General features: G+C 35.7%; 1 protein-coding gene and 1 long non-coding RNA gene across 4 annotated transcripts; one reads left to right on the forward strand and one right to left on the reverse strand.

Moving 5' to 3' along the window:
* Positions 1-2209: 2209 nt before the first annotated feature.
* On the forward strand, positions 2210-4249 carry LOC128224418 (uncharacterized). Its single transcript, XR_008259475.1, has 3 exons — positions 2210-2521; positions 2864-3279; positions 3523-4249. It is a non-coding gene; the product is annotated as an uncharacterized LOC128224418 (long non-coding RNA).
* LOC128224417 (uncharacterized) lies at positions 3373-5154 on the reverse strand. 3 transcript variants are annotated; one of them, XR_008259474.1, is made up of 3 exons: positions 4807-5154; positions 4249-4401; positions 3373-3619 (listed from the first exon to the last, which is right to left on the reverse strand). XR_008259474.1 is itself a non-coding variant. In XM_052934253.1 (3 exons), exons 1-3 carry the CDS (start codon positions 4907-4909, stop codon positions 3514-3516), a joined length of 354 nt encoding a protein of 117 aa, XP_052790213.1. In that variant the 5' UTR covers positions 4910-5154; the 3' UTR covers positions 3373-3513. The 3 variants fall into 3 exon arrangements, 1 of the variants encoding a protein (XP_052790213.1); XR_008259473.1 differs by having other exon boundaries at positions 4601-5154; XM_052934253.1 differs by having other exon boundaries at positions 4815-5154.
* Between the last annotated feature and the right edge of the window lie 5020 nt (positions 5155-10174).

Below are 10174 nucleotides of genomic sequence, written 5' to 3' on the forward strand. Positions count from 1 at the left end.
CTGATAAACCTGCTTACTAAACAATGCATTTATGGAAAATATTAGCTTCTGGTAACAGGATTGTAACCGTGTATTTAATAGCAGAAAAGGCAAAGATATTAAATTATTGGTGAATGCTAAAACAATTATTGTGGTCTACTAAAAAATGGGGTAAATCTTTTCTTGAAGTAAGAGTGCATCTTTAAGTGTCCATACACTTAATCAGTTCACTAGCCATTTCCATCCACGAATTCTCGCTACATGTATGAGTGAGCACATTCAACATTATTATAATATGTATTCCTTGTAGAACTCCATATCCATGAATAGACAAACACACTTCAAAAATACATTGATTGATCTGAATTACATGTGGCACTCGGACGTTGACTAATGCATACATGTGGATATAGAAAGCTGTTAATATATAGCATTTTAACATTTTATCAATTTCATATTGAGTTAATAAACATAATATTACTTATATAAGTATCTCATTCTGTAATAATGTTTACACTAGTTAACACTCACTAACACAAAAGACGATTTTCGAGATATCACTAATTGCTGATCCAAACATTTTACAAAATCCAAATCATCCATGTATTTTACTCAACTGTCAATAGGTTACCAGTTTACGAATTGAGATAAAGTGTTTTCTACAGGCTTTAAATATTTTGTTTCTGCATTTGGTATTCAGGCTATCGTCGTGGCATAGTTCATTCAATATATATCAATAATGTTACCATGGCGACTAAAGTTCACTGAAATACAAACACATGCTATATGTTTAAATAGTAAATGGCTGCTAGAACGGTTAGAACAATGCAAAATACAATATTACTTTAAAGTGTATATGGCACCCTTTACGAATACTTTGGACACACAATAAAAATATGTAATTATAAGTTGTATTGGATAACAGTTTCAGTTTATGGTGCTAGGCATTCCATTTTGTCATTTTCAACGGATAACAGTTTCAGTTTATGGTGCTAGGCATTCCATTTTGTCATTTTCAACGGATAACAGTTTCAGTTTATGGTGCTAGGCATTCCATTTTGTCATTTTCAACGGATAACAGTTTCAGTTTATGGTGCTAGGCATTCCATTTTGTCATTTTCAACGTTTTAAACTTCTGAAGATGACTAATGTAAAGTTTTAAGATGGTCTTGCTTCATAAATGATGTAAGCTAAGGTTATACAACACCTTTTATTACGGAGTTGTTGTAACATATGTCGTAAATGATGCTTTACCAGGAAATGATATTGTATTATTAGATATCACGGTTAACTGCTTTTAGTTCTGCAACATGTTTGTTTGTTTTAGAATAGATTTTGAAATCAGTTGCCATATTCGTTGATGAATGATTTACGCAAGTGACGTCAGATCATCGTGGCGTCATGTCGAGCCCCCCTCTTGTCGCATTATTTCGACGTTTCTTGGAAAATTTGCATAATCCCGACAGAGCGTTTATACTGCACGAACACACACAAATAAAAATAAATCCTTGTATTTACATTTTCCGCGTTTACTTGTTTATTTTTTTTACGTAAAAGAGTGAAAGAACAAGTCTTTAATAACAATAAAGGGAACAGAACGCGATATATTATGTATGTAAATGGTAAGATCACTTATCGCCCTTGGTTTTTAAGACAGGCGTTCTTTATCCTCCGCATAATAAATAGTACAGAAATAATATGGAGAAACATATAAATAATCTAATCTGATCTATCTGATTTTTAATCCTTTGGTAGTTAGTTTTAAATATATGGTGTAAGAAACTTACGAATGTTAACGATGCATTTTCAACGCATAAACAGAGCGATGACGCTCAACGCATAAAGCAGTAAATGCTTATATGGGGCGCAACTGTGCCTTTTTGCCACATAAAGAGAATTAACTTAACCATTTATTATAAAGCTATTAAAAAGAGTTCTAATATTTCAACAAAAACTATGTTGATTATGGTGATTGTGCGTTGTCGTAACATATATTCCCGCCTTTAGTCGGGCCAAACGTCATTTCAAACGTTTTCGCAAAAAAGATCAATTGGTTTGGTTCACATTTAAACCGATCTTACTAAATCTTTGTCAGAATTTACGTCTCTAAAAGTCTAGTTCACAGATTGGTTAAGTGTGCACAAAAAACTAAGTCCGATCTTGATAAAAGGTTTTTAACCACAATTGACCTTACGACAGCGGCTTCTAAGCCACGCCCCCTGATATCAAGGGAGCGAACTCTGTCTATGTCCGTCAAACAAACGAGGAAGTAATGGCGTCTCGCGTCGTTTCGCTTTCCGATATTCCTGACAAATTATCATAAATGTGACATTACAATGCGAAAAAAATAGAAGTCAAAGGATATGGTAACTGGCTGCTACATCGGAAGGCTCGATATATCTTTAGAAAATGACGATATCTAACATTGACGGGGTGAAATCTATCCAAGTCAGAGAAAATCGGATAGCCGCCATGTTGTCAACATTGACATCGATACAAAGGAAAAGCGTGTGTGTGACGCATACTGTAAATGCAAACAAGGGTAAGTTTAACTTTTAATAACACCGGTCCTTCTTACAGTATTGTTGAATTAAAGATTAAATCATCGCACAATATGAGTAAATCATAAATGGCCCGAATGGGGAACCCGGAAGTGACATTAAATAACAGTTACATGCCAGCTATACAGTATAACCTTGTATTCTATAGTATGAGCAGAAATGGTTTATTTGAGTTATGCATAAAAAGTTTCAGTTCTAAGCGATTGAACACTCCCCCTTATGAATAATAATGTAATAGTTGACAAGTGACAATCGTGGGTGATACCAATCTGTAACTTTTGCATTGCTCAAACATTCACATGCTTTGATTTTTGTTCTTACAGAAATTGTGGAACATGTTCACACACTCTGGCTGTAAAAGTAGACCTGGGAGGAAAATTGCCCCCGGTGTGGGGCTCGAACTCATAACCACCAGAACACTAGCCCGGCGCTCTAACCAACTAAGCTGACCGGGCAGCTGGTTCTAACCCACACACACTACCCTCCCCCCATTTACCGGTTAAGGCTGGTGGAGGGTCTCCTGCTATTTACCGTTGACACCATTAAAGTATTCTGATTGATGGAGATAAGGAAGTCCCCTTATTGGCTTATTATTGTCTTCAACAAGCCTACCGCAACAGGGGACCTATCATAAGACCGGAAACCGCCCCCCCCCCCCACACACACACATGATATTTGCCAGTCCAGGCAATGTCAACCGCAAGAGAAAACCAGTGATGACAAGTTTTACAAATAATCGGTAGGACCTATTTTAAAGCTTTTTATAACATTTAGTTTTACTTTGCTGTACAAAAGTAATGGACTATTAGTCCAGAGAAAAACAACAACCACAAAACATTAGCTATTATCTTGTCAATATTTCATTATGATATACATGTAGGAAGCAAACATCAAAGGCAGTAGCATTTACAGCTAGTATTAAAATATTTAACAATACATGTAACTGATTTATTTTAATATTGGCATCTTTTATTTATTTCAGGAAAGTGTGGTCTTTTGAAGAGAGTTCTTGAAGTTGTTCAGCATGTTGTTTTGATGGATTATTGGAAGGATGTACCTCTATGATGTTAGCTTCAGTTCTGGATTATAACACCAGTTGTTGCATATTCAATATCAGATTTATTAAATACATTGTTGTTTTGCAAACATTACTTAAACTTTGATATTTCTTTGGTGTTTATGTATGATATTGTAGGTGAATATCTCTTTATTGCAATGGCAAATATATTTTAAAATATATAGCATTAGCAGAAGTTATTTTTCACTGTTAAAGCTGCACTTTCACAGATTGATCACTTTGACAACTTACACAGGATTTGATTGCATTTATCATATTTTGGCTCGGAGAAGTTTGCTTTGTGATTTATATATTAGGTCTTAATTTAAAGAATGCCAAAATAAGCCGATTCTGAGACAAAAAGTGTCAAACTAGAATTCTGTGAGAGTGCAACTTTAAGAATACTATTAATCGAGTGTGCATGTGATCCGGATTCTGAACATTGGATGAACTATCATTAAATATTGTAGATTTACGTAAATGGCCCAAAATATAAGAATAACAATGAAAATATGTACATGTTTGACTTGTTCTTTATTCATAATAAGTCTAAGTCTTTACAGCACATGTTTGGCAGAATCAAGTTCTAATGAACATAATAATTGATTTAAATGTACAGTGAAATAAATTGTTTTATACAGAAAATAATACCTTAACGATTCAGACCGATCTGTTCTCGTATTTTTTTGGTGGCTCAAATATTTATCTGAGTTTTGGAGGAGGCCTAGCTGGTGTGAGCTGGTCAAATACAGTAGCTGCTTGAGGGTCAGGGTTTTCTTGATTGGATTTCCCGTCGACAAAGTGCTGATATGAAAATAAGAAATCTATGAAATGTGTCGGAATGACAGCTACAAAAGCCATTGTTTACATAGGATCCATACGAGTAGATGAGATTCGGAAGCATGCGATGGTTCGGACAAAAATTTAGTTGTACGATATTTCCTGATTTACTTTGAAAGCAAAGCAGTTTATAAAAACTACATAACGGTATCAACAAAAATACCTCTATCTTGAATGAAATCAATCGTGTCCATGTTGAACCTGATATTAAATGGCCATTAATGCCGATTTGACAACACAAGCCAAAGCATAAATGTACGATGTTTATAGTTTAAAAATAGTAACACTTATTTAGGTCATGCACGGACAATTTCAGTATTAAATAAATTTTGAGCGGATTGAAATAAGTAGTTTTGTTCAAAAAAATACTTTTGTACAGACGTATAGATGTTTCGCCTTTGAACGATCTTTCAAAATTTCCAAGTTCAGCTGTTGATGAGGTCTTCCACAGAGTCTGATACAGCACTTGCATTTTTCTAAATAACTCGCTGGTTTCGAATACGGAACGAATTGGAAGCCATCTTTAGTCGGCCTGGCTACCTTGTATCCGAATTACAAGTGCCATGACAACACCTTTTTACCATAATACTTAAAAAGGCGAGGAATTGCCAGCGCATGTATATGACGGACTCTGGTCAGTTTGACGGACAAAATGGCGGATAGCAACACGGCTTATCAGCCCTGCATTCTGATTGGCTGATAGGACCTGTCAATCAAATCCTGTCGTAAGGTCAATTGTACTAGTATGTGTTTTAATTGTTTTCATGCGGCCTTTTTGACGCATAAGAAATTCCTGTTACTGCGTTGAAAATCACCGCATAAACTTGGTCGATTTCGTTTATGCGGCGATGCTGTTATGCGTCGTCACATAGCTATTTCTGTTACGTTGGGTCCCGTTTAAATCGTCCTACCTGTATTGCCTAGTCGGTGACTTCATGGCAGTTGCTGTTGAAATGATGGGCAATCATGTGCAGTATATATATGTTTAAAAGGTGACACCCGTTTCCTAAACGTTGGTGTATTTTTGGCAGAATACAGCCTACACTACCTCAGAAGATTTGCATGTGATTTTGTTCCGCACTTTTTATGCTCTTCCGCCCCTACACGAGTCCGCGTTTAAAAGTCTGAAATACCTGTTCTGTTAAAAAGTCTCATCCGACGTGTGAGTCCAAATGTTTTTCCGGATGTGTCCCACCTTGCAAGCGCCTTCGAAAAAGTGAGAAAAAGGGCAACCCTGACTGTTGTTTGCTGCTTTAACATCAGGTTGTCCATTTTACTGTTGCACGAGTGCTTGTGTCCCCTGGGTAACACACATTACCTAACGGGCATTCATACAAGTCAAAAGTCGAAAGCGATTCTACCGACGATGACTCTCGCTATGGTGTTCGTTTTTACCACCAGGAAATATATAGAGGAACAGGGTTAATACAAATATTGTTACCATTGTTACCAGATCATTTACTAAACACATCCAAGAAACCTAAAGGCAAAGTGGTAAACACGAGTTAACATGTGGCGGGAGTAGTAAAGAAAGGTCGTTCAATCAAGCATACCGACTTATATACAAATAGGATATAGGAAAAAAAACATGTTGTGGTATCATAAAATAGAAAGTTCATAAGTTCAATTTATTTTACCTCGCGTGACCTGCACATGTTGTTTTCTTATATACCTGCCATAGGCATCTCCACACACTAACAGTACCGTTTTGACTAAATGACAAAATACTGTCACAGAGCACGCGCGTCCAAAATAAGGTATTTTTGATTTCCCAAGTCTGAGAAGGTGAGCGCTCATAAAAATGTGTTGTACATCTGGTTACTTCCGGTGTTTGCTTTTTTTTCCAAACGACATTTGCAGCAAATTGTAAATAAACAGTTTCATCATTGTTAAACTGATATTTTGTTTTAAAAATTATATCACTGAATAGGCTTATTTGTTGTTCATTATGTATCTGTTATCATCAATACATGCACAGACTTTGCTACATTTTTAGACTTCCATTTATTGTTATAGAATTAATTACAGAATAAACTAATTCAACTTGTAAGTTGTGTATGACGAAAAATGTGGAAACCATGCAACTTTTATCTAATGTCGCACAATATGTTACAGCAAGTATTCATAATGATTGTCAAAATTTATCCATTTCAGATTCAAGGGCGTGCATAAAGTTCTCAACCGCACATTTAGGTAGTTAAAGCAACATGTTTCGACCATAAATGTTCAAGTAAAACAATGAAATCGTCCGGAAATTAAACTCTTTTTCTTCTTCTTCTTCTTCTTCTTCTTCTTCTTCTTCTTCTTCTTCTTCTTCTTCTTCTTCTTCTTCTTCTTCTTTTTCTTCTTCTTCTTCTTCTTCTTTTTGAAGTTAATTGATACTCTCCCACTACGCCGAGGTACTTTTCGACGTACCTACTCAATGTGTTTAAGGGGTCACGTTACAGAGGAATTATCTAGCATTGGTCGAACAACGGCTTTGTAGGAAGCTTCCTTAACTTTGGTTGCGTGCATTCCTTGAGGCTCCTACGTAAATAATAGACGATGTTTAAAACGAATATTCAGCTTGCGAAGACGTTAATAATCCTATACAGTAGCAAATAACAATGACATGACACCAAGAAGCTACCAACACGCTTAAAACACAGAATACGCTGTGATCGACAATAACCTCAACGAGCTAAATAGAGACAAGCCTCCAAGAAGCGCTAGATCGGCTATTCAATGAAATTTTATCCAATGAAAATGTACCAGGACTTGGGAAGGGAAAATAAAATATGGACCCGAGGAGTTGTCGACCAATTTCAATATCGTGTTTCTGTAAATTGTTTGAAAATTTACTTCTTTCCAGAATCAAGCATCAAATATCGTGTTTCTGTAAATTGTTTGAAAATTTACTTCTTTCCAGAATCAAGCATCAAAGTGCACAGTTTCCATCAGCTCAACAGCAAAGTTTCCAAAAATACCTTAGTTAACTTCTTCGTTTAACCTTCAAAAGACGATTTACCATTTGGTATGTTTTGCGTTTGTAAGACTAAGAAGTGTATAATCACCTATCAATCATCAATCAAACTAAGCTACTATTGGAAACTGTGATGACAATATACTAGGGATGGCAACGATTAGTAAATTGGTACTCGAGTACTCGGACAATCTTCCGATCGAGTACTCGGGTACTCGATACTCGGATAGCTTGAATTTATCTCGGGAAAGACAGGTTCGTGTATACATGTATCGTTTATGTATATTGTGTGTAATTGGTATTTTGAATATACCATTCTCCATAACGACGCCCCGCATGCTGCTCATTTAGTGTTACCATAATTTGAGGAATTTACCTTGAATGCCTAGTTCACGTAACTTATAGAATAGGCCAGAATGTATAAATAAATGTCTATTACATAGTTTAATAACATTAGTCTATTTCAGATGTATACACAATACACACTGTAGTTCTTTTGTTAGTCACACAAGTTATTGTTCTCTTAAAAAGACTCTCTGAAAGAGCAGTATATCAATTACATGATTGCGAGTCTAGTAAGTCGTCGTTAACGTAACCGCAAGTTATTGTTCTATGAAAGACTTTAGAGCAGTAGATCTATTACATGCTTGAGAGTCACATACGTTAACGTTAACGTCACCACGAATTATTGTTCATTATGAAACACATTAGAAATGAAGGTCGACTACATGAGAGTCACAGTCGACGTTAACGCCACCCCAAGTTATTGTTCTCTGAAAGACATTAGAGCAGTAGATCGAATACATGTTTGAGAGTCACATATGTCAACGTTAACGTCACCACGAGTTATTGTTCTCTGTGAAAGACATTAGGGCAGCATCGATTATATGCTTGAGTGTCACAGTCAACGTTAACGCCACCCCAAGTTATTGTTCTCTGTGAAAGACATTAGAGCAGGAGATCGATTATATGCTTGAGTGTCACAGTCAACGTTAACGTCACCACAAGTTATTGTTCTCTTAAATACATAAGAGCAGTAGGTCGAATAAATGCTTTGATGTGTCACAGTCAACGTTAACGATAAGTTATTGTTCTATGTGAAAGTCAATTGAACAGTAGATCGACAACATGACTGAGTGTTACATATGTCAACGTTAACGTCACCACGAGTTATTGTTCTCTGTGAAAGACTTTAGAGCAGTTGATCGAATACATGCTTGAGAGTCACATACATTAACGTTAACGTCACCACGAGTAATTGTTCTCTGTGAAATACTTTAGAGCAGTAGATCGAATACATGCTTGAGAGTCACATCAATGTTAACGTCACCACGAGTAATTGTTCTCTGTGAAATACTTTAGAGCAGTAGATCGAATACATGCTTGAGAGTCACATCAATGTTAACGTCACCACGAGTTATTGTTCTCTGTGAAATACTTTAGAGCAGTAGATCGAATACATGCTTGAGAGTCACATCAATGTTAACGTCACCACGAGTTATTGTTCTCTGTGAAATACTTTAGAGCAGTAGATCGAGTACATGCTTGAGTGTCATATGTGTCAACGTTAACGTCATAACAAGTAACAAAACAGCCACTTGGTGAGTGAATAATTCATGTATTTCAATATCACATTCAGCATATAAGTGAAGTTTTATATTGGGACATTAATTGTCTTCGATGTCGAACATTCCACGAAAGTATATTGCAGCTCCGTGGTTCATGCAAGATAAAGTTGGAAGACATTATTAATATAGTGCATGTTATCGCAAGGAAATAAAGTATGAGCTGATTAATTACTGTAGTATCATAGTCAGCTCTAACGTCTTCCCACGCTTGTTCCTAGTACCAGCGACGGCTTTGGCCGGAATCTGCTCACAATTTGATTAATAAACAGCTAGTTTAAAAAGCTACTGTGCAATGATGAGTGTTAATCAATTTCATAGAAACAGGCTCGATCAAGTTTGAGAAACCCACGTGGGCCTAAGTAATTCATTGAGACACCTCCTATGCAACAATTCTGTCTTAGCTTTAAACGGACGCTTACAAACACTGGTTTACAGCTATGAAATTTCAACGTCAAGTACGTCTTGTGAAAACGTTCACGCTGATATATTTTTCTATCTCTTGTTGAACGTCATTGTTTCTGAATTTGTCTTTAACGTCATTTTTCGCGGGAAAAACGGCGTCGTGTTTCGCTGAAAAGAGTGCGCCTTTCTTTAATTCTTGAAAAAACTGCTCGTTTAATTTTTAATTTTTTTTAATACATGTATTCAATGTTTTATTACAAATCGCATGATATCAAGAAAAGGGTACCTCACCGACTTCGTTTTTGCGCAGTATCAAATAATCTAACCCCTATACCTGTTTCTTTTTCAATACGTCGTGTATTTAAACGTTTAGCATGACTTAATCAAATTGCTTTTGTTTATTAAATGGAAAGATTAGAAATCTTAGAGTGTCTGATCAGTTTTATGTTAGGGATATTTGTTATTGTTGTTGTACAAAATATCTAATTACACACAAGACGGGCGCTGAATAACCAGCTTTATAAATCAATGACTTAAATCTGGCGGCTATTTTAATGAGAGGCTTTCTTAATTATTAAGCAATCTCATTTTCCGAATTATAATATTTTGATAATACACATCAATAATCGTTCCAGTCACTATGCTATGACCTGTGACTATGCTGATAAGTGTTTATATATATATATATATATATATATATATATATATATATATATATATATATATATATATATATATATATATA

This window comes from Mya arenaria, chromosome 17, assembly GCF_026914265.1.
Source record: "Mya arenaria isolate MELC-2E11 chromosome 17, ASM2691426v1".
Lineage (NCBI taxonomy): Eukaryota > Metazoa > Mollusca > Bivalvia > Myida > Myidae > Mya > Mya arenaria.

Coding starts and splice junctions, on each gene's coding strand:
- LOC128224417 (XM_052934253.1), bottom strand. CDS start 4,909: ATGCAAGTGCTGTATCAGACTCTGTGGAAGACCTCATCAACAGCTGAA. Junction 4,402..4,814: donor GGCGAAACATCTATACGTCT/GTACAAAAGTAT, acceptor TTTTCATATCAG/CACTTTGTCGACGGGAAATC. Junction 3,620..4,248: donor GATCGGTCTGAATCGTTAAG/GTATTATTTTCT, acceptor GTTATAATCCAG/AACTGAAGCTAACATCATAG.